Source organism: Ctenopharyngodon idella, chromosome 5 (assembly GCF_019924925.1).
Source record: "Ctenopharyngodon idella isolate HZGC_01 chromosome 5, HZGC01, whole genome shotgun sequence".
Classification (NCBI taxonomy): Eukaryota; Metazoa; Chordata; class Actinopteri; order Cypriniformes; family Xenocyprididae; genus Ctenopharyngodon; species Ctenopharyngodon idella.
In genome coordinates, this window is record NC_067224.1 from 21996591 (window position 1) to 22020986 (window position 24396).

A 24396-nucleotide genomic window follows, 5' to 3' on the forward strand; every position below is an offset into this window, starting at 1 on the left:
ATGCGTCATGGTGCTCACGTGAACAGCCAATACTGAGTCAGCGTTCTGACGTAGTAGTTTAGAACGACATGAGGGTGAATAATTAATGACAGAAATTTCATTTTTGGGTGAACTAACCCTTTAACTTATGGGCCGTTTTCTACTATATGATGTTTTATTAACAAAATTCCGGAGGAGCAACGTTCAAATAATCTGACTGATCATCACGTCAATTCAGCCAGCTGTTAGCAATCAGTAATCAACATATCTACCCAATCAGCATGAGTGAAAGTATATATATATATATATATATATATATACGACACAGTCGACTCACCCATATTCCTCAACAGTTTTACCACACCATCTCACACTTGCCTGGGTACTTTCCTAACCAGAATACGGGGGGAGTACTCTGGGTTCGGGCCAAATACTGAGCTCGGAGCCCTCTCCTCGGACAGCATGCCAAATACAAATAATAAGATAGTAAATAGTATGCGTAAGTGTGAACTTGTGAACTTTCTAGGATGACAAACAGTCAACAGATCATATCGCTCCCTGCATGACTACTGCAGTGGTTCTCAAACCTGTCCTGGGGACCCCCCCACAACCGCACATTTTGCATGCCGCCCTCATCTAACACACCTGATTCAAGTCATCAGCTAATTAGAGACTACAAGAATTGAACTGGGTGTGTTAGATGAGGGAGACATGCAAAATGGTGGTGGGGGGTCCCCAGGACAGGTTTCTACTGCATGACCTTTAGCTCAGTTTAACCAATGACTACATTACTGCTGCTTCATTTCTAAGTAGCACTAACTAAATATAGTCTGTAAATAGGTAATGAAGCAAATGTGTGTGTATCATGCTCTACCCACTCAGTCCAGGCACATCAGATATTCACACTGCTATAACAGCACTCTGGTCTCCAGTGAGGGCTCAGATCTCACATAAAACACGCATAAAACACGACTGAAACAAAAGCAACTGGGAATGGCATTCCTAATCAAGTGTGTACATTAAAAAGGGATTACTCTGCTATTTTGAGAGCTTAAAGACAATAAAATAACCACAGAATGCTTCAGTAAAAGGAAGGAATTTATGTTCTTGTTTGAGTGAAAATGATCCAAAAGCATTTCAGATTCTTCTGGGAATCTGGTGCTCACTTTACAAATTCTCTGGGGATAGTAACTGTGTTAAAATATGAGGAAGCCAATCAGAACCCTGGATTATCAAATCAACAGTACATACATACATAATCTAAACAATATACACAGATGAGGAGACCAAAAAAAAAAAAAAAATCAGCCTCCATTTCCCTTAGAGTCCTCGTGCCTTGACTAAAACACTCTGTGAGGATGAAGTGGGTTTGTTGTCATCCTCAACAACCACCTCTTTGGCCACCCCGCATGTGTCCACAACAACTGCCATTTTCTTTAAGTCCTCATATTTTTTCTGTCTGTCAGCTATGGCTGTGCAAGCCTCAATCACTTCATCGCTTTCAAAATCATAATCGCTTTTTAGCTCTGGAGCTTCCACAAGGAGCCTTCGGGCTTCATCTTCCTGTGACGCTCTTTCACGGACAGCTTGTTGCTTCTCCCGGAGCTGTAAGGCCCAGCCTAGGTCTTCCTCCCAGAGAAGGCGATCAGACGGATGCAGGTGCACTGCCACTTGGAAGGATCGTAAAGCCTGGAACACACACAGAGAACATGAAACATACACAAAGGTGAAGCTAGATGCAAAATGCACTGATATAGATATACAGTACTGTCCAAAAGTTTGGGGTCGGTAAGATTTTTTTTAATGTTCTAGAGGTCTCTTATGCTCACCAAGGTTGCATTTATTTGATCAAAAATACAGTAAAAATAGTAATATTGTGAATTTTTATTACAAATTAAAATAACTGTTTTTTAATATATTTTAAAATGTACTTTATTCCTGTGATGACAAAGCTGAATTTTCAGCATCATTACTCCAGTCTTCAGTGTCACGTGATCCTTCAGAAATTATTCTAATATGCCAATTCAGTTCTCAAGATGTTGAAAAAGTGCAATACATAACATTAATGATGCTTAATATTTTTGTTGAAACCGTGATACATTTTTTTTCAGGATTCAATGAATGGAAAGTCCAAAAAAAAAAAAAAAAGCATTTATTTGAAATACATTTTTTTTTGTAACATTATAAATGTCTTTACTGTCACTTTTGATTAATTTAATGCATAAAAATTTCTTAACCCAAATCTTTCAACAGTAGTGTGAATGATATAGATGTGAGTGATACAGTATGTATATACCAAAATGGTATTATTAAACATGTTACATTTTTCAACATAATAAACTTTGGATTTCAAAACAACTTTAAACTGTAGCAGATAAATGCGGGAATATCACATAGCACAAAAACATGATAAAGCAAAAAGAGTTATAAGCTATTTCATGTTTTTATTTCAAAGCAAATGTTTGATATGACCAAGAGCAGTGACACTGAATGCTAACTTTGCTAAAATATCATGCACAGACTCTGTACTGCACTGCACTTCAATGAGCACATAGCTTACACACCAAAGTGAACATGAACAGATGTTTATTCCACACTCAAACCAAAGCATTCACAACTCCTCACTAGTTCTCAAGATAAAATAAACATCTGCAGCCTTCTGGAACTAATGAAAATATACTAAAACAACTCCACTTACACAAAAAGTCATTTCCCATTTCTTTCCAAAAACCCACTTCAAAAAATAACAGTTAAAAAGAAACAGGCATGTGGTTTCAGCTCAGTAAAACTAAGTAAGGACTGATAATAAGCCTTAAATCATCCATGCTTGCATACCAAGAACAGCAGCTGCAAAATACATTATTATGAATGCAACATCATCACATTCTTCATTACACACACTGAACTACTGCATGCGTCAGATATGCAGGGAGCTGTGTCACAGATGTATTCCACACTCAATATCCAGCATCCACAATAAATTAAAATGACTGTCAACAAAACTAAATATTTATTTTATGAAGGTGGCTTTTTATGTGCAAACAGCATTACAGCTGTTGGAGTGCTGAAGAGGTCGGTCAGTCAGTCTATGGAGAACTGCAATAGCACATGTTCATTTACTTCTGTATGAGGTCTAAAGCCTAGTTCCTGCTGTGAGTCAGTCACCCTGTTCATGTTACCCAGGGGATGAGGGGATGAAAGAGAGAGAAAGAATGACATTTGCTCTCTCTTCATCCTCTGGGCAAATAATGAATTCATAAATAGGATTTAGTGGGGCGTTTTACTTTCAATAATTGCCCTATTGACTCAACAATCTACAAAGGAACGATCGACTCTTTCAACAGAAACACTAGATCACGTATCAGCCTGAAAGAAAAAGCATAGAAGAGCCAGTGTGAGCCGGAGCCAAGAATCCAGCCCTTGTCAAAAAGAAAACCTTTAATGAGGAATAAAGCCATCTGATGGCTTTGGGAGACCTTTTCTCCTCCAGGGTCCTGATTGATTTAACAGAGATGATTTCAACAGTTGTGATGAAGTCATTGTACAGATTCATTCAATCTTGCTCCACCATTAGGAGTGACTAACACATCCAAACTGAATAGTGCTGAATCCTACAAGATGCAAGATGTTTTTGTGTGTGTGTGTGTGTGTGTGTGTGTGTGTGTGTGTGTGTGTGTGTTCATAAACAAAAGTTTTTATCCTATCTATTTTCTAAATGGATGTTATTTATATTATTGTGAAAGATTTATCCATGCATAGGTTTCATTTTTTATTTTATTTTTTTACCTCATAATTTTTAATAAAAAACGTCATAACGATCTTCCGGAAAAACAGTCTTCTCTCTGGTGATGTACTTTGGATTTCTCCAGTCATTTAGATCTCATAAACCCTGCTCACTCAAAACTGACCACAAGGTCTCATTCAGATCTGCCTCTCCACCCAATCAAGATCTATGGATAGAACAAAGTACATTTTTTTCTTTTTCGATAATTTGTTTCCCTCGATATACATCACAAATAAAACAGCTTGGACCCCTCCAGTAAAAAAAAATAACAGCAATTTCTAAGAAAATCTTTGCTACACCTTTTGTGCTAGAATTTATGAAAATATATTGTTGTTACGGGAAAGAAATAAAAACCAACTGACACTTCACATTTCCAGCCTGTTAATTTCTCGCTCAAACAAACTTTATAGAACTTTCCATTGGAATGAACTGTAGATTTCCAGGAACAGCATGATTTACACCAAATTGTGCTCATAATGTGGTAAAACTGATTGGATATTAATCTTATGTTGGCTGCGTTGTACATTGTAAAACAGATATTTAAGCTGTTTTTCTCTTTCTATTATGCAATAACGTGATTAAAAACGGCAGATGATATGAATCAGAATCAAGGTAAATGCTAATCACAGTCAAATGAATAGAGACAGGCCTCATTTAAAAGTGATTATAAGTTAGCAGCACAGATCCAAACATAAACATTAACTTGATTGTGTGAGCTTTACTATGACATGATATAATAATAAATGTTATTAATTATAAATAACATACCATAAAGCAAATATAAGTGCTCTTACTGATGTTATACATGTTCATTTAAGAATGAGGGCTCACACAGTTTGGGAAAAAACTTGAAGAGTATGTGCTATGAATTAAAGATTTGTGGGGTATCTTTTCTTTGAGTATGCTGTGCCCTGGCAACAAAGTTTTCCATAGTTTTGGACAATTTCTATAAAATTCCATTTTAAAGCTGTCCAAACGCACAGCAGGACAGATGTACATAAGAAAAATAATAAAAACAAAACCTTGCCTAACAATATGGCAGTAAGGTTTTAGGCTGGGATTAACGAAGAGTCAATTATCATAGCAGCAGCTATATGAAAATCGGTTCCATAATCCTGCGAAAAACTAAAGCCCTCAAAAAAAAAAAAAAAAAAAAAAAAAAAAAAAAAAAAAAATCACAGAATGTAAATATTAGTCCTAACATTTTACTTGAGTCCTCCTCCATCCTCAGGTTATTTTTCTCTTTGGTGAATGGCTTGACATGGCATGCTCAGCCCAAAATAGTAAAGTATTTATTCAAACTCTAGCCAACATGTCAAGCTCAGTGTGTGCGATGAGTGTTTAGATTACAATACACACACACACACACACAAGTAGTTACTAGCCAAAGACCTGCTGGATATGCAAGGTTTCTTTCATTAAGCATGTGTGTCTAATACACACAATCACAGACAGGTCGAGGCATGTAAGGTGTGGCTGTGTTCCTCTTCAAGTAATCTTCCATGCTCCTGGGCTTGGATGTACTGAACTACACACATCATCACAATGACACTTGATCTGAGTGATGGATAAGTGGCAGAAGGACTCTTACACCTCATACTGACTGACAAAGATGCAGAACCTGATTTTACCAAGTGAAACATGTTCTTGGGTCAACATCTTTGCTGATCCTGGAACAAAATTCCAATCAGATTTGAGGGACAAATTTACAGTTTATGTCAAGTTTAGGCTTACAACTATCATTTCCCACTGATTTTAGGGATAACTTATGGGTAGGGTTAGGTTTAGAGGTAGGGATATAGTTAGAATACAATTTTCAGAGAGGAATGTTGTTCCAGGATTAACAAAATATGTTAACCCAGGAACGCGTCAGGACGTGCGACAAAGACAATGATACCATAACAGGACTGGTAGAATAGAGGTTGTTCTGTTTACACGGGAAGAGATGCCTCAGTGTGCTGAATAAACTTCTTGTGTGGAAACAGTTCATCACCTAATAAACTGAATCCCAAGGTCGGCTTTTCACATAGGCTAAATAGGGCTACAGATGGGCTACTGATTAAATGGTATTTTTTGTCAATTTCTGTGGATGAAATTAGTAATTATAGCCATGTAACATTTCAGTATAACTGAAAGCCATGATTTTAAACATTGCCTAAAATGCCTATAACAACTTTTAAACCCAGAATAATTGTCACATTTAATATAGTGTCTTGTATATAGTGTATATAGTAATATAGTGATGTTTATGTTCCTTTTCCAACTAAGTTTATTTTGCACAGTAATTTTCACAATAAGAAAATTATAAATTAAAACATTTGGAATCAATATTTTTATGTAAGACATTTATTATACTCTCTGCATTATTATAAAAACAAGGTCGTCAATGAAAAGAACTCTAATCATTGAATCTGAAATGACATTGAATCTGTTGACTAAGTATTACATTCATACACATAGTTATGTACAACATGATTATTTTTTAGTGGGTCCTCTTAAAAAGAAAAAAGAAAATGTTGCAGAGGTTCTATGAATATTAAGACCTGTTGGGGCAGATTTAACTGTATTCTTATAGCTTAAACAGGACTGACTAAATTACTGACTATAATGTAGCTCATTACATAAAATCTACTTACTAGCTCCACTTCGCCAAGACTTAGTTGGGCGCGGCCCAGAGTTTGCCACGCCTCCCACCAGAGGGGGCGGAGCTTGGTGGCCATCTCTGCAGACTGCACAGCCAGGAACACCTCTTGAAGGGTGATCAACACCTAAGGATTACACATTAAAAGGTTACAAGTTGACAGACCAACCACTTGAAATATTCTCAGCACAAATTTTTAAAGGGGACATATCATGAAAATCTGACTTTTCCCTTGTTTAAGTGCTATAATCGGGTCTCCGGTGCATCTACCAACCCAGAAAACGTGAAAAAGGATAACCCAGTAAATTTGTTTTGGTAAGCCTTTCTCTGCAAGCATGTGGAAAATTGAGCCGTTCTGATTTTGCTGATGTGGCTAGATAAATTAATATACCAGTATGTGTGAGTTATTTTACACCATTGCTTGCACAGAAGGGTCAGTAAAACAGGATTTGCACAGATTCTCAAAGATGGATCGATACCAACTGTTCATGATCCAATTTCATATATATAATTGTGTTTCTGAATGTGTTTTGTTAGCACGCTGCTAATGTACTGTTAAATGTGGCTAAAGTTACTATTGCTTTTTACTGTATTCACGGAGACCAGAGCCATGTCGTTATTTTCATTTTCAACCCGAAAACACTTGCAGTCTGTATTCTTATTGAGTCTCTCCAACAGTGTGTAGCTTTAGCCAACTCATTCAGAATCGAATGTTAGCAAACATTCACAAAATACATGCCATACCTACATGATCTGATATGCTGTATCATGAACAGTTTGTAATGATCCATTTTGCGAGTTATATTTGCTGTGTGAGCTTCTGTATTATGTTTGCCTCAGTGTATTGGAATGAGAGCGAGCCCTACTTGGCCAGCTTGGGGGCGGGGAGCACGAGCTTATTTGCATTTAAAGGCACACACCCCAAAACAGCTTGTGCTTCTCCCACCCAAAAATAGGCAGTTAAAACATGGTATAATGGAAAATCCATGGGGTATTTTGAGCTGAAACTTCACAGACACATTCTGAGGACACCAGAGACTTATATTACATATTGTGAAAAGGGGCATAATACGTCACCTTTAAATCTGAACAGATTTTAAAACACTAGGAATCACACCGTTGCCGACTTTGTAAATGGAAAAAAAAAAAAACAGAAAAAAACTGGGCATCATAAACGAAACGACTGAGGATCACACACTACCAGACTTTCAAGTTGCTCTGAACACAACAAACTCTTGCAGAAACATGCGTCTCGCTGCTAGGTGACGCATGACAAATGAAAACAATATGTGCTCTAAAATCGACTCAAAATATCAAACATGTTAGTCTGAAGAAAAAAAAGACTATCTGATTTTCTGTGAAATCTGTCTCTGCTCAAAATATTCAGACTGGCTCTGACTTCGACTCCTCCAGACTGCAAATTGGGGGGAAAAATTTGGGCAAAAGAAGTATAGTTATTCCATTTCCAGCCTTAACAAAAATAGGATTTATGCAACTTACAACAGCTATTGTAGAACACTGTTAGCAACAATTTTACAATGGGTGTCATTTATACCGTATAGACGAACAACAATATATACCCAATTTTAGTCAGATATCCAAAAGCACATTAGAGAATTTTGAGATAACACAAGTGAATTAGACTTCAAGTGTGGCCTACAAATTAATGTCAAGAGTAAGACTAAGCAGCTCAATTCATATCTACTCATTTAAATCAGTTACCAAGCTGATGTAATTTAACATTTTATTTTAAACATCAATAAAGTGTTATCATGTTGCAAAACATCCACTTGGGTCATAAGAGAGAGACAATATAAATGACAATGAGTAAGCAAACACTGCACTACGTGGCAACACAGGGATGTTCTTGCATCACAGATTTCCATTATGGAGTTTTATTTACTTAAAGCCTTTAAATTCAGGTCAGACCAATAATCAGAGTAAATACCAGCTTTATACAATGTAGGGTGTTGCCAGGGTAACAGCAGTTGAAGAACAAATGGGCTGTAAACTTTCCTGCAGGTTTTGTTCTGAATTTGCAGGGAGGCTGAAAAATGTTAGATTCACATGTTGATGTTAGCGTCACCATTAAACAGGTGTGTAATAAGCAGATGCAGGGAACATGGTGGGAGAGAAGAGAGGACAAAATGAGAAGGGAAATTAAAAATAAACTTTATGCAAATTCAACCTAATGTCAAACATTGTTTGTAGATTGATAAGGGCAAGACCAGCTGCTCCAATGCGGTCAGATTACTAATAAGAGACACACACCTTCTCATCTTTTCAGGTGATTCACTGTACATGTGACCAGCCAGGAAAAAGTCACTACTTTGGTTTACAAGAAGGGGAAAATAAGTACAGCCATGTGACCAGCACTGAAACAAAATCCTAACCACCTATGCTGTACTCAAGTGCTTCTGGGAAATTCCCACTTAGGAGTTCGGAAGTCATTATGACATGATGTGCGTTCAAGTGATTTTGTTCAGAATAAAATGGACTGACTAGACAATTTCATATTGACAGGAAGCTTTTAGGGCAGAAGCTGTAAATCAACAAAGAAAAGCAAAACAAAAAGCAGCAAACAAATAATTTAAAAAAATGTAACGTCAACATTCAGAATGATGTGTTATAATAGCAATTTGGGGGAAAAATGGTCCAGTTTTCTTCTGGTAATTATTACTTTATGCTGTCGTTCACGTCCGCTCGACTCATAAATTCAATCATTCTGACATGACTTAAATGCACCAATAGATGTTTGACCTATAGCGAAGCTTCAGTGAGTGCCATCCATTACCAACAAGGAATGCAAGGCTTTGGTATACAAAGTGATATTATTTATTATTAAATATAAAAAGCTGTAGCTAAAATAAACAAATCATAAACAAATTCATGACATTTTCACTCTTTGGAACACCTTCTCGAGTATATCTTAGAAAGGAATGTGTTTATATGCATGCACTGTTTTTGTAAAACTACAATAGAGACCCATTTGTATTGCAAAACCCGTTCTATCACTGTGTTACATTCACAGTTTCGCATAGACTATTTGATTTAGGCTTTATCCAGTTTCTGGAGTTTACACCCATATAACGAGACTGTGTTAGACCTCTGAGTGAGAGCACTAGATGAGAACAGGCGACTGTTATTGCTTTGATAGGAAATTTAATGAGGAAATCAATCAGTTGAAAGGTGCACAGTGTCCAACCTGTCATTTCACGCACACTCATCCTTGCCATGAAAAACAACACTGCAAAAGACAGGGTAACAGGGACATCAAAGACAAGACACTTACGCCAAAGATAAGATGAAGAGCAATGAAAGGGGAGTTTAAAAAAAGTGAGCAATAATAGAGGGAGAGATATATAAGGAAAAAGAGACTGTGAAAGGATGAGAAAGAGAAAACAGGGTTACAAGAGGACAGAACAGACTGGATGCAATGACTGCTGCTGGATGTAATCTGTCCTATGTTAGTAATTATTGAGCAAACAAGTGTGTTTGTGTATGTCTACTCACCTCAGTGAGCAGCTGAGCCATTGAACATGCAAATATCTATTTCTATTGCACATATGTGTGTCTCTGTGTGTGTGCGTGCGTGTGTGTGCGTGCGTGCGTGCGCGTGACCAAGCAAGTACGCAAACATCTATATTTAGGACCATTCAGAAAATTTTGTACAGACTACTGATGTAAAATAAAAGAGAGAAAACCAAATTATGCAATCCAAGAAGTGCTTACATAGCAAATATATTAAATCATGAAATTCTAGTCTTAATTGGCCTCTTCTCTTTTGTCACAGAATTTTCTCATCGCTTAAAATTACGTCAAAATGACAAAACATACTTCTGACTATTATTCTGATAGACAATAAGTTAAATGGACAGTTCACCCAAAAATTAAAATTATCCCATGATTTACTCACCCTCAAGCCATCCTAGGTGTATATGACTATCTTCTTTCAGACGAACACAATCAGAGATATATTTAAAAATATCCTTAGTCCTCCAAGTTTTACAATGGTTGTGAATGGGTGCCTGCATTTTAAAACAAAAAAAAATGCATCCATTCATAATCAAAGTAATCCATACGGCTCCAGTGGGCTAATAAAGGCCTTTTGAAGCGATGCGTTTTTGTAAGAAAAATATCCATATTTAAAACTTTATAAATTCAAATAACTAGCTTCTGGCGGACGACCGTACGCATACTGCGCAAGTCAATTTGGGTGGAAGAGCAACCTTTGACCCGAACGCGATGACGAATGCAGAGGCGCAGAGGAGAGAGCAAAACAAAACACCAGTCACAAATTAGATGTCTAAAACAAGAAATTTTAAAGAGAAATGTCGGAGGATTTTGATATAAAAGAAGAGGAGCTTGAGTTTGTTGCCCAGCCCTATTTGTTTGAACCGCGAGACGCATCTAAGCTTGCGATACTCCTACATCTACGTCATACATCTTACACTGTTTATTTATTTGGCGCAAGTCAAGTTCCGCAATATGCGTACGGTCGGCCGCCGGAAGCTAGTTATTTGAATTTATAAAGTTTTAAATAAAGATTTTCTTACAAAAATGCATTGCTTCGCTTCAAAGCATTATTATGGATGGATGCATTTTTTTTGTTCAAAATGCAGACCCCCATTCACTACCATTATAAACCTTGGAGGACTAAGTATATTTTTAAATATATCTCAGATTGTGTTCGTCTGAAAGAAGACAGTCATTTACACCTAGGGTGGCTTGAGGATGAATAAATCATGGGATAATTTTTATTTTTGGGTGAACTATCCCTTTAAGGAGAGACACTAAAATTAAATCTATCAATACCCTCTGTTTTGTGTAAAATTAAATTCTATTCAGTTGTCAAAGGGATGAAAATGATCAGCAGAATAATTTTCTGTCTGTGCCAGATCCAAGATCCTGTAATGTCCTGTCAGCAAAATCTCATCTTGACTGTCAGAGCTAAAGCTGAGATAAGATCATGGGAGTGAATAATGGACAGGAGAGAGTGCAAAAGACAGGATATGAAAGGTAAGATGAGTGAATAAGGTAAAAAATGAAGAAGGAGATAAAACGGTAAATCAGGCGATTTGCTTACTGAAACTAATAGCCATCTTTAGCTTATCATAGCTGGAAATCTTTGGGCCACTGATTTGCTAACTCTGCCATCTTAATAATACTATCTATTCTGTGACTTTCACAGTGATTATATGTGAGCGTTGTGCAATTTTTTTTTTTGCATATATACCATATGATTTGTGCAAAAGCAGGCACTTGTCAACAAACTCACTGGATAAAGATGTTGCTCCAGCTTGTTAACTCTGAGGGAGTAGCCCGCCTGGAGGGTCGTCAAACTGCTTTTTTTCCTTTTCCCGGCACATTATACGGTCTTAATGCTGTCACTCATCATTGTAAAACAGGTTTACTATTCATTACAAGTTGCTAACATATTAATGTGATCTATAAAGTTGAACTTTTTTCAGAAACAGAAGCAAACTCAAAGACTCTGTTCATGGCATTACCAACATTCAGTGTATAACAATAATATAAATAATACATTTATATTACACAACTGCCACTTTCAACACCAGTCATACATTTAGACATTTCATTTTCACTTTTTATATTCTTTATTATAACTTTTACGATCTTAAAAGCTTTTAATCTTAAAATTTAAATGAATTGTGCCTACAGATTTTTTAAAATATATATATATATATAAACATTTCATTGTGTTGAACATATTTCTTCACAAATACAGAGGTGGTAGACAGATGGTTACATAGCTAGGATCCCTGGTCCGATCCCAAGTAAATGTGACTCATGAACTAGCGAGTTAATGACGTACTGTGCTAACCTTTTTTGAGAACTACTGTGCTCGAGCACGACTCTTAAACTCAGTGGGGCTTTCCCTACATTAAGACATGAGAAAGCATCTGCTAAATGGCACCATTTATTTATGCTGAGGTGGGCTGTATTATCATGACCAGTGTCTAAATCTGTATAGTTCCCATTCCATCCAGAGTGAAGGAGATGTACAGTATGTCCATAGTGTTCTCTCTGTAAGATACAGTTTGTTTGTGCGGTACCAGCACATAACTATGAGAGAAGAGAAGGGAGAATGTGGGGAAAAAAAACCTAGATGTCAAAATGTTCTGTCATAAAGCCACAGATAGGGAGTTTGTTTGGAGAGTGAAACTTGGGGAGGAGGAAATGAAAATAAGAGCCAGAGAAAAAGAGAAGCGAGGAGTCAGCAATACAACTGTGCGTCTCTATATCTACATTATATTCCACTATTGCAGACTTACCACTTACTATCAATTTTATAGTGTGTATAACAGTTTTTCGTTTTTACCTGTGACTTCATCTCATACAGAACGGCATCGTCTGGTGTAAGCTGAAGCGCGTCGTCCCACCTCTTCAATGCCTCCCAGTTCCTATAGCAAACACATATACAGTAAATACTCCTGTCATTTATCATTTAAAAGATCAAACACACAAAAACTGCAGTATATTTAAATACATACAAGAACACCAACACATCTACACTGTTGACCTTTATCTTGATAAATCTCATTTCTGCAAGCAGCAGGTTGCTTCATCATTTTAACACTTGCAATCAAAATGTCACCTCTTGCATGCAAAACCTGTTTTATCAAGGTCGATTTATATAATAAATGGAACTGAAATTTTTTTACAAGACCAAATGAAAATGTTAAAAAAAAAAAAAAAAAAAAAAAGCCAGCAAATGGTTTTATTCTTAGCAATGAAAAGCAAATTCCAACGTGTACAATAGATGACGCAAATACATCTTTCACCTAGTCTAGTAACTGGCAAGTATTAGAAAAACAATCAATTTTAATAAACAGAACAGAAATAGTAATGACCAAACAAAGCATGCTTTTTGACTTGGAGAATAATTCAATCTCCAGTGTTGGGGTAACAGTTATGTAATAAGATAACTTTTTTTCAGGTAACGAGTAAAGTAACACATCAAGTAATACATTTACTGTATTAAATTTACAACAAAATATCTGAATTGAACTTTTTCAAATAAGTAACGCAAGTTATTTATTGACTGACACCTCTCCTGTCCCCATGTTGAGAGAAATTGTTAGTTAACACAAATATACTTTATGTATTTAATCTCACTTTATTAACCAATGTCTTTGCTGCTAACCTTCCATGATACAATTCAGCCATGCTAATAAGATAAAATTACTTTAGATAAGCATCACAGTTGTTTCATTTATTTTATTTTTTTCCTAAAGTAAGAGTGTTGAGATTTCTTCTGTGCCCTATTCTTCTGCAATTCAGAATGGCAGCACAGTGGAAAGGTTTGTTTGAGCTGCGCAGTACAGGTGTGAATGCACTGTACAGGTGTGAATTTGCATTTCCTTCAGCCTGAGGCTTATTCATTTCATTTTTTGGTGTAAAAGGGCTTTTACATTTGCACAGACACACAGACCTTAACAAAAATTATGGCAGAAGAGCAACATTCCTGTGTAAGGTATATGGAGTAAAAACAGGTATTTGTCGACAAGTTTCATACTATACATGTAACTGCAAGTCTTCTCTTGTTTTCTTTCCTTGCAGAAAAAGCAAACTGACAAAAGAGTATAAATAAGTGTTTTAATATCTCATCAGAGCAGGGGTTAAAAAAAAAAAAAATGTAACAAGTTTGCCCTGCTTGTAGTCAATGAATTTTTTTTGCTGGTTAATTTTGAACTGTTTGAATAATAGATCAACTATTTTGAAAATAAATGTACAGGTACATTGTGTGCATGAATGTTTTATGTCAGAAAATGCAGCCTTCTAAAAAAACAAAGTAATTACTGCATCTACGTCACAAAGGGTGAAATGTGAAGTTCAAATTTCATAACATCACTTGTTGAACATGCTCGTAATGAGGGTCAGACCTCATTGCCACATTAAATTAAAGATTTTTAAGACCTTGTAGCATTCCATAATTCCCCAGACAGGCAGTCACGTCCTCTTCACAGAAGCAGCTCCTGTATTTGCTAGTGTTAAACATCAGCTGTGCAAATACAACATGCTGTTTTTCTGAGAGTCCATAAAACGGTCCAGCTTCTTTAAGCTGTGCCATGTCTGTGTTTATCATGCAAATAATGTACAGTGATCAAACATAAGTGCTGGGTACTTTTCAAAGACCTGTGCTAAATGTTGAGATAAGGGCTTCCTATGAAAGAATTCATCAAATCATCCTCAGGGAAAAAAACCAAAACAACAACCTCAAAGTAATTTGCAAAGAATTTACTAGATGTTTTCCAGGTACGTGATTGTGAAACACGTCATAAGCCTGTATGTAGAGGCAAAAAGTACAGAGTGTAACTGTACCTGCAAAAGAGGGCGTAGGTATGAGGAAAAGCTCCCATCCTGTCATCTTTTCAAACTTACTTTACAACAGAGTAACATACAATTATCTGATTGTACAAAAAATGTAAATAAATCTTCATACTGAAACTACATGTATATATAGAACTCTCTGTATTTAATATTAACTTTAACAGTATCATATATGTTGGAACACCTCAGCAATGTTATGGGCAGAAAGGTCAGCCAGCTACGTAATACGAAGTTTTCTATTGCAAATATGCTGTCACTATCTTATTGGGTGTTATTAGTGGAAAAGTACGACTGTGACAGGTGTTTGGAAAAACATTTAGTCATTTTTCTTGTCAGAATTGCAACAAACACCATGTGGTGTATGTGTTAGTGTAAAAGCTTGTTTGGGTGTGGTAAAGTGTGAAAAATGACACAGAGGCACTTAGTTTATAAAAACAAAAACAAGTCTCCAATTCATTAAAAAGGATGTAAGAACACATACAGAGTCTCAGTTTTATTTTTCAGCATTCAGTATGGGATTTAATTGTTTGATTCAAAGATTAAGTAGCCTATTTCAAATTGATTGCTTACATAGACTGTATTCTGGGGGTTTCTTAGACTAGTCGGTTACAAAATTTCTGTTTAAAAATGAGTCATGGTGCACATCCCTAGTTTTATCATATTACCACAAGAGCATGTTTGACATTATTGACCAATGTCTAATAAGGACCCATTTTAAAAAGTCATGTGAAAATCTACTCAAAAAATATATGAGCAGAAAATTAGACTTGGGTAAAATAGTTAGTGCCTTGAGACACGCGAAGCTGAGAGATGTTATTAACTATTACTATCATCCTTAATGTAAGTGACACTATGACACTACAGTGTCAAAGCACCATTTGTTCATTAACTGTGTTAATGGACAAATGGTCTTAGAAATGGTCTTAGACTTTGGTTAGAAATGGTCTTAGACTTTGGTCTTAGACTTTCCCTGCTGAGCCGTTAATATTTCACTAAACCCCTGCAAACTTAATCAGTTTTTAATTTAAAAAAGCAGATAAAATAAAGACAAAAATGTGGCCACTGAGGAATTTAATAACATTTGAGCATTAAGTCTTAATATCACAGATAATGCTAATCAAAAACAAAGAACAAATTCATCAGCAAGACATGGATTTTAAAGTTCAGTCCAGCATTAGGAATATGCTGACTAAGTAATAATAGGTCACCTGCTGTTGTGTTTTCTGTTGTTTGGCAGCACTTTCTGTTAGCACTTTCGGAACTTAAATTACAGATGTATAAACAATCATAATCAATTCTGCAATGGAAACTTACAATTGGTCTCATTTCAACTCACTTAATAAAGTATTACAGGAAAGTTTAACACGAAATGAATGTCATCAAGGAAATAGCCCCACTGATAGCGGAAAAGCTCCAACATGCTTCAACATTAGTGACAGGAGACACAAGCCATCTGTCCTGTCACTTTTTCATTGGAGACAACTAACTGAACATCAACGAGACAAGGATTATGAGGGTGTTCACATGACCTTTTTTTTTTTTTTTTTTTTAATTTGGGCCAATAATCACACACTGGTCAAAAAAGACAACTCTCCTAAACTGAATGTTTTGTTTAAAGTTAATTGAGTGCCTTCCGGTCTTAAAATTATGCACGGACATTTTAACTTTTATTGACACTGTTCAATGCAAGTGTCACAACATTTCAGAACTAAAGTAAATCAAACAGCTAATTACAACAAATTATGACATATAAACTAATTCCCAACCTGACTGTTCACACTAAAGTCACACAGCAAAAAGTTAGATACCAAGTTATTTACATATTTTAAAATGGTTAAAGTGTTATCAACAAGTTACTGTTGAACTGCAGTTCCACACTACACAACAGTTTATATTTAGTAACTATGTGTAAGCCTTGATCTCTAAATGAGTGGAAATAAGAAAGAAAAAATCCTACCAAGAAGTAAAAGAAACAATCTAAGTTGAAAGTCATGTTAATACTGGGATAAATAATTGGTCTCAGGGTTAAATGGCAAAGTAGGCAAACTGCTGAGAAAAGCCAACTTTCAATTAAAGCTGCCATGAAAGGGCCCTCGCACCCAGGGCCACCGTCACCCGGAGGCCTTAGGAAAACAGTGAATAGTGGGTGATATGCATGTAAACAAGTAAATACAGGAGAAATATGGCAGTCATTTCGACGTGCCACACTTCCTGCTGCCAACAGGGGGCGCTTTGACTATTACCTAATAATGCCATGTAGATGTCTTTAGGCCAGGGCTATTATCAAACATGTGAAGTTTGGAGCAGATCGGACATTGTTTGCCTGAGTTACAACAACTTCCTGTTTCATGGCGAACTTTATCAGGCTGCCACGGACACGCCCTTCAAAGAAAACTCAAGATCTTCACAATTTAACGTCGCAAAGGCCTTTAGATTAGACTGACCAAATATGATGTTTATCTGATAAAATCTCTAGGAGGAGTTCGTTAAAGTACAACATCTGGAAATGGCAAAAACTGCAAAAACTTTGCAGAGAAAATTCAAAATATCTCACTTCCTGTTGTGTTTACAGATTTTGCACTAACAGACGTTTTTGTAGGTATTGGGCTGTTACATGTGTCTACCAAATTTTATACTTGTACGTGAAACGTAGCGTGAACAATTGAAATTTTGTAGGTGGCGCTATCGAGCCATTTTGCCACACCTAATCCCAAAACCCATATCAGACATAAATTTTCACCACTTCTGATGCGTGTGCAAAGTTTCATGAGTTTTCAAGCATGTTTAGGCCCTCAAAAATGTGATTCATTTCGGAGAAGAAGAATAATTGACTGAGCAATTACAATAGGGTCCTCACACCACCGGTGCTCGGGCCCTAAATATCCCATGCAGATCAAGAATTAACTTGTTATATAGGGTTTGAAATAAATATATAGCATGTTCTATGCATGGCAATACTATTGGATAACAATACAACATTTATATACATCAGAAAAAAGTTATTAAAACAGACCAAAGCAAAGTGAGTTTCAAATGCAGTCTTATAGTGAGTGCACTGTGCTGATCTGTACCAACTGTCTGCCAGCTCCATGTAATTTCCTCATCACAATCCACTTATTCTCCAAAAAACTTGATTATAAGAGTCACCAGGGCAACACGCCTCTTCAGGGGCTGCTGGGTTTTCACTTACTAGTGTAAAGCATTAGCCAGGACCTTTGTTTAAGGTGGTATCGTCACTGACCCCAGCTATAATGGCTAACAAGGACATGAAAGTTTAAGGTGATTTAAAGAAAAAAGTATTTTGTAAGAATGTGAATGTGAGTCACTTCAAGTTACCTGCTTCTGTAGCATATCTACTACTCTACCGCAAATATTGCTGGCTTTTATGAAAAAAATTGCGTGCATGGATAAATCATTTGGATAAAAAAAAAAAAAAAGAAAATATAAACATAAGAGCATTTGCTGAAATATTCCTTGATAGCTCTTGAAACCCACTGCATTTCTACAATAAAAACTAGATGGACTTTCTTCCTATTCAGATAGTATGTATAAAACATACACATTGATTATGTGAGCACTTCCACAATCAAACTGTAAAGTTTTATATGTGAATGTGGGTACTTTATGTGTTTTCCAGATCTCCAGTACATTCAAATACATTTAAATCTATAAGGGTCTATATTAGCATATTCTCATAGAATGATGATGAATGGATGTACTGTACCAAGGTCTGATGAGCTTAGAGAACCCTCTTCTATTAAAGTCCTCCCTGGTAACATAGTGCTATTTTTGCCCTTCACAGTTAAATGGGCCACTTAACAAAAAGCAAAACTACATGTAATGTAGTGTTCAACTCTTTTTTTTTTCTTCTTTTTTTTTTTTTTTTTAAATTGAATATCATCATTTGCATGATAAAACAGTCAAAAATTTCCATTAGCAATAAAAAAGGAAGAACAGTTGGTACAAAAACCAGCAGAACATTCTAAACCATGTTCATTTTCAACAACATCCCCACAGTGAAACACACAGAGTTATCTATAATTATAATTAATTAAAAAAAAAAAAAAAAAAACACACTTTCTTTGCTCAGCACTGAAATGGTATTCAAACATTTTACACTCTTTGCACAGTCTGCTGTCTTGATCAAATGCAAAACACTAAATCTGCAGCCAAAGAACACTATGGGGACAAACTGTCCTTTAGCAAATGAGAGCTGCAGGGGTAATTATACATAAACACTAAAACCTGTGGCCTTGTCATTTACTCAACTTGATCTGGCAATAAATAAATTCAGCATCCCGCTAAAGACCAGCTGCTATCAACACCTTCGAGACATCATTACATTTCTGACAAACACTATCTGGCCTTTCTTTAATTGCTCTGAAAAACAGGTGCAAAAAATATTGGCATAATACTACAGTAATCACATCACGAGCGGCAGCGGCCTACAGCGCACTATTACACAGTTAGAGCCAAAGTGCTGCTTAATCATGCCATTAAAAAACATTTCAGACTACAGTTTTAAGGGAGTCCAAACAAGGATGGAGACAGAGAGTTATGGAGAAGAAAAGGAGCTAAAAGGTTGTAAAATTGAAGCGCGACACTCTACCCTGACCTCTCATGGACTTGTTAAGGCTTTACAGGGTAAGGCCGCAATAATGGCAGCTTGTGTTTAATCCATGCCTCTAAACCATCTTCCAGTAAATTCAAACTATTCTTTTATCCTGTCCAAGCGCTTGCTGGCTATGACGTTTATAGCCTTTATTTGGACGCTGAGAAAACAAGTGGCCTAATTTGACTTATTGTTCCGGTTAAGTGGTAAAAGGAAGAGAAACTTGAGAAAAAAAAAGGCATTTTTTCTCTCCGTCTCGTCTTTCCACCCACTCAGCTCAAAGAGACGAGGACCATCCTAATGTTTATATGGACACACCTGCTACACTGATTCATATAAGAAAAGAAATGCTGTCTCCAGAAACAGACAGTGCATATTAAACAATGACATAAATACATATTATCTAAAAAAAAAAAAAAAAAAAAAAAAAAAAAAAACGCAAGTCGGAGTGTATTACCTTTCAACTTAGTCTTGCTTCATGACCGTCGGTTGAGCTTTTCACAGACGTGCTAAAACTGAAAGTCCCATTTGAGTGCTAAAATGTTCAGCTTCTACGAACTGCACTGAACTCCTGTCTAGGCCTCTTCAGCTGGTGTTAGGCTTAATAAATGTTATCCAAAGTCACAGACAGAATGTATGTCAATAAAATCATATGAATGTAATCCTTTTTTCTACATTAGACATATAAAGTACAAGATTTGCTTTGAAAAGAGCTATATTAAATATCTTTATCCTTGCTAATCTGAGTTCAGTCTATCTTTTCATTCAAGCTGAATAATGTAAATAGGTAGCTGCAAGTAAATGATCTCAAAAGTGTAGTAAATACATACATTTAATTGAAAAACATCCATAAATTTGAATGAGGATCTAGGCTGTCAAGCTCCGAAATGCCAAAAAGGGCACCATAAAAAGTATCATACTCCATACAACTTCTGCACAATATTTCAAGTCTTCTGACTGAATCAATACGACAGTTTTGTTTGAGACAGCACATATTTAGCGAACTATTCCTTGAACCAGTTCTAACAAGTGTCATCTACATGCAGCAAGTCCATAGCGAACCCACAGCCCCATCTGCTGGATGAATGTTGTACTGTTATAATTGATAACCTGTGGCTCTTTTACCAAATTCATGGGGCTCATCAAATCTAAATTAACCGACAGCACAGCAGCTTTTATATCTGAGTGGAAAGTGCAGCATTTGAGTTACGTTGCAGAATTCTTTGGAAGATCTGAAATCTTCAGATGACAGAAACGGCTTATTACCGAAGTTACCGAAACGAAAAATAAAACAAGCTGCACACACTAGATATGCTTGTGTGCAGCACAGAGTGAGTCTTTCGCACTGTTGTCCGGTTCAGTTCACACAGCAGGGGTTTGCAGAGAATGCGTCCTGAAAATTTACAGGCGTGAGTTTGGGTTCTCAATCCCGTAGATAACTGAACTGTGTGTGAATGCAACCAAATACAGGAGGACTCATATTCTATTGCTGTGTGAACATAGCCTGGCAACTTCTGGCGCTCAAAAACAAGCAACTGTCTAGTTACTTTGTGAAGTTGGCGAAAAGAAAAAAATCAGAGGAGCATCGAAAATTTCATAGTGACCAAACAGAGAGAGAGAGAGAGAGAGAGAGAGAGAGAGAGAGAGAACGCTTAAGGTTTTATGCTGTTCAGGTGGAAACTTCACCTAAAACTTAACATGGTGAAAGCCCTGCCCAATTCATTTATGAGCCCAATTCATAATGAAACATGTTATCTGATGTTTGTTGCATTTTTGTCTATGGACTACAAACAAAAAGGCTCTTTGGTGAAAAATGGTTCCCGACAACTGACATAAGACCAACCGCTTATCTTATTGGCTGATGACTTCAAGAACTCTGTTTTTATCATTTGACAATAACTGCTGTGTCATGTTGCTGGCAAATGCATTGACCTGATTAAATAACAACTAACAGATGAATAACCGTAAAGATGAAACAGCTGTCAAGTTTGTTTTCCTGGAAGGGTTTTGCCTGGCACTTGCCTCCAGAGTGTGGAAAAACAGACAGACTTACTGAAAATCAGGTAAGATGAGAGAAGGGTTTTTCACAGGCCTACGTTTATCTCAATATGTGACCTATCATTTCAAATCAAGCAGATACACTTTATCATTCAATATTCAACTCTCGGAAGATTTTTAGCATGGTAATGGATTTGACAATGTTAATGTATTTGGTCTTGACGGAATAGATCTGCTATGCTGCTGCTGCTATAGATTATTGCTGCTGCTGCAGAGCAACTACAGAACTTGCTACTGTCAATACATATGATACGCTGCTGCGAGTAAGACACAGTGCTGCTGCACAAATAGCATATATCAATAACCCATAGCAGATCTATACAGGTGGGGGGAAGGTGGAGGGTTTTAGAGGAACTCTGAAGCGAGCTGCAAACTGCTATAGTGAATGTAACCAACCAGCCATTTAAATGTGTGAGAAACAGGCTCATTGGCTGCAGAAGTGACATGAACCAATCAGTTTGTGCAAAGTAGTTAATGCTGTAATTATCATCAGCTTGTGTTAAAGGCCCATCAGCCTGCGCCATCTAGAGTTTCATGACTGAACTATTTATGTGTCCTTTACTATCTACTTGCATGAAAAAAAACTTAGGTACAATGTACTTACTGTGTTCATATTGTATTGCAATATTGTAAAGCAACACTTTTGCTGCTATTGAGGTGAGATTCAGGTAAGGTTAGGAGCAGGTTTGGTGGTATGGGTAGGTTCAAGTTTTGGTTAAGGTCTAAGAGAAGGGTCAACAGTGTAATTATAGATGTAATTACAGGCAGGTAGTTTTTAAATATAAGTACAATGTAAAAAACATGTACACAAAAAGTGCATTGTATCAAATGATTAATTTAAATGTTAGTACATAGCAGTTAAAAACACATTAATATATAGTGGGACTGATAACACCCTGTCTAAATCAGGATATTAATATCATAACAGTGTGGGTGTATATGTAGCAAGGGAGTCAAAACTGACACTTTTTATTTTTTTATGCTATATTGCAGATTTTATTATTAGTGATTTATCCGTGCACTAACTGCACATTTTTTTTTAATTTTTTAATTCACGTGCCCTCATAGTCTTTAATGAAAATAACTTCCCCTCCCACTTTCAGCGACATCTCTATACATCAAAATAGGGAAGAAAAGACAATCACAACTTCCATTTCATGCCGACTTTAAAAACACAAGGCTGCTGGACATTAGACATTTGGATTTAACAATCACACAAACACAAATGTTTACCTGCCCTGCTCGGCGAGCAGCGTTCCTTCATCCTTAAGTCTTTTGCTCTTAGCAGCACAATCCTCCAGCAGCACCTCTCGTCGCCGTTTGATTACATGCAGCCAATCAACTCCCTCCTTCTCTACATCATCCTCATCATCCACCTGCTCGGATTCCTGCTGAAACTGCTGCACCGTCGTCTTGGAAACTCTCTCCCCCACCTTACGCTTCCAGCCAAATGAGGCCATCCTGACAAAACAAAAAAATAACTCAATTAATAAATAATTTCTTTAAATTCAAAAAAGGAACAGCTGCTGTAAAACTAACAATTGTGAATACCACATTAAAATATAATGATTAACAGAAAACAGCCATGCGGTTTCAAGAAAACACTTTTACAGTAAGCACTGGCAGAGCTGTTATTTTCAGCTTATCACAAGCATTCCTACACACAGCACATTTATACATTTATCTTAGTTTCATGTTACATTAGTTATCCAAATATGTATAAGGAATAAGTTTTCAGTAAAAGACATGAGAAGGACATGTAATTATTCATTATTAAGGGCAAACCTTGAAGGTATTGGTATTATATACAAAATAACAGGTAGCTAATACACGTCTTAGACCGATTTGTTTGTTAGATCATTACATGATCTGAATTCAGTGAGTATATTATAATACTACACTGCTTTGTCCATCCAAAAGCTCTGACAAAATAATTAATCTTTAAAAATCAAATATGAACAACGCTATATTGTATCACTCTATTTGCCTTTAAAGAATCAAAAAACAGAAATAGACTGAAGGATAAGGCTAAAGATTATTTATATATTCAAACAGTTATCTACATTGAAATTAAAGTGTTTTGAATTACCCAAGTAACTGTTTCTGTTTTGTTTTTTTTAAATCCATTAACACAATCATGCTGTATCAAAATAAATGCATCTTAAATTATTGTCTTTGCATTAATAATGATTTAATTCAGTTGTAAATTTCTAGGTACAGTAGTCTCATATTGAACCTGTAACTGCAATAAGGTCAAGTGCACTTCTAATACAACCAGTAACAGTCTAACACAGCGCTGTTTTACAGCCCAAAGATTATTTACTGCACAGGTCGCACTCATACTGTCTGAATCACATAAAAATACATAAAGCAGCAGTCACTAATGATCTTTATGCAGTCATTTTTCTTAAGAATGTTTAAGTTTGCGCGTGCGGTTGAACACATACGTTAAAATATGAGGTCGAAAAAGCCAAACCTGATTCATAAATAGTTATTAATTCACGACAGCATCACTAACAAATTGTGGTTCTGTCGCAGCAACGCGTTACTCACAAATATTTTGGTCTTGTCCACTCCGCCCTCTAACCCGGAAGTACTATACAACAACTCTCTTAAAGGTAAAGGGACAGAATTAAAAGTCGATCAAGGATCATGTATATATGTAATATCATATATATATATATATATATATATATATATATATGTGTGTGTGTGTGTGTGTGTAATTTCATATAAATATAAAATTACAGACTGTGCATTGATCCATTGTTATTGGAGCACTTTCTATTTTTATTTAATAATACTAATATTAATAATATTTGCATCACTTGCATTATTGTACATTATTACCATCATTTTTAGCCCTTTGTTCAAACTGTCCTATACATGTGTAAATCAAGTCAGCAAAGATCAGAGTTAAAACATTAAGAATATATATATTTATAAGTTTGTTATAATCTTGTGTAA

General features: G+C 36.2%; 1 protein-coding gene across 3 annotated transcripts; it reads right to left on the reverse strand.

Annotated features, from left to right (window-relative positions):
• Nucleotides 1-1059: 1059 nt before the first annotated feature.
• ttc33 (tetratricopeptide repeat domain 33) lies at nucleotides 1060-24056 on the reverse strand. 3 transcript variants are annotated; one of them, XM_051892949.1, is made up of 5 exons: nucleotides 23983-24056; nucleotides 22663-22890; nucleotides 12748-12829; nucleotides 6400-6531; nucleotides 1060-1668 (listed from the first exon to the last, which is right to left on the reverse strand). In XM_051892949.1, the coding sequence occupies exons 2-5, from the start codon at nucleotides 22887-22889 to the stop codon at nucleotides 1300-1302; spliced, it is 810 nt and encodes a 269-aa protein (XP_051748909.1). In that variant the 5' UTR covers nucleotide 22890; nucleotides 23983-24056; the 3' UTR covers nucleotides 1060-1299. The 3 variants fall into 3 exon arrangements, with proteins under 3 accessions (XP_051748909.1, XP_051748908.1, XP_051748907.1); XM_051892948.1 differs by having other exon boundaries at nucleotides 23906-24014; XM_051892947.1 differs by having other exon boundaries at nucleotides 23877-23996.
• Nucleotides 24057-24396: the final 340 nt, after the last annotated feature.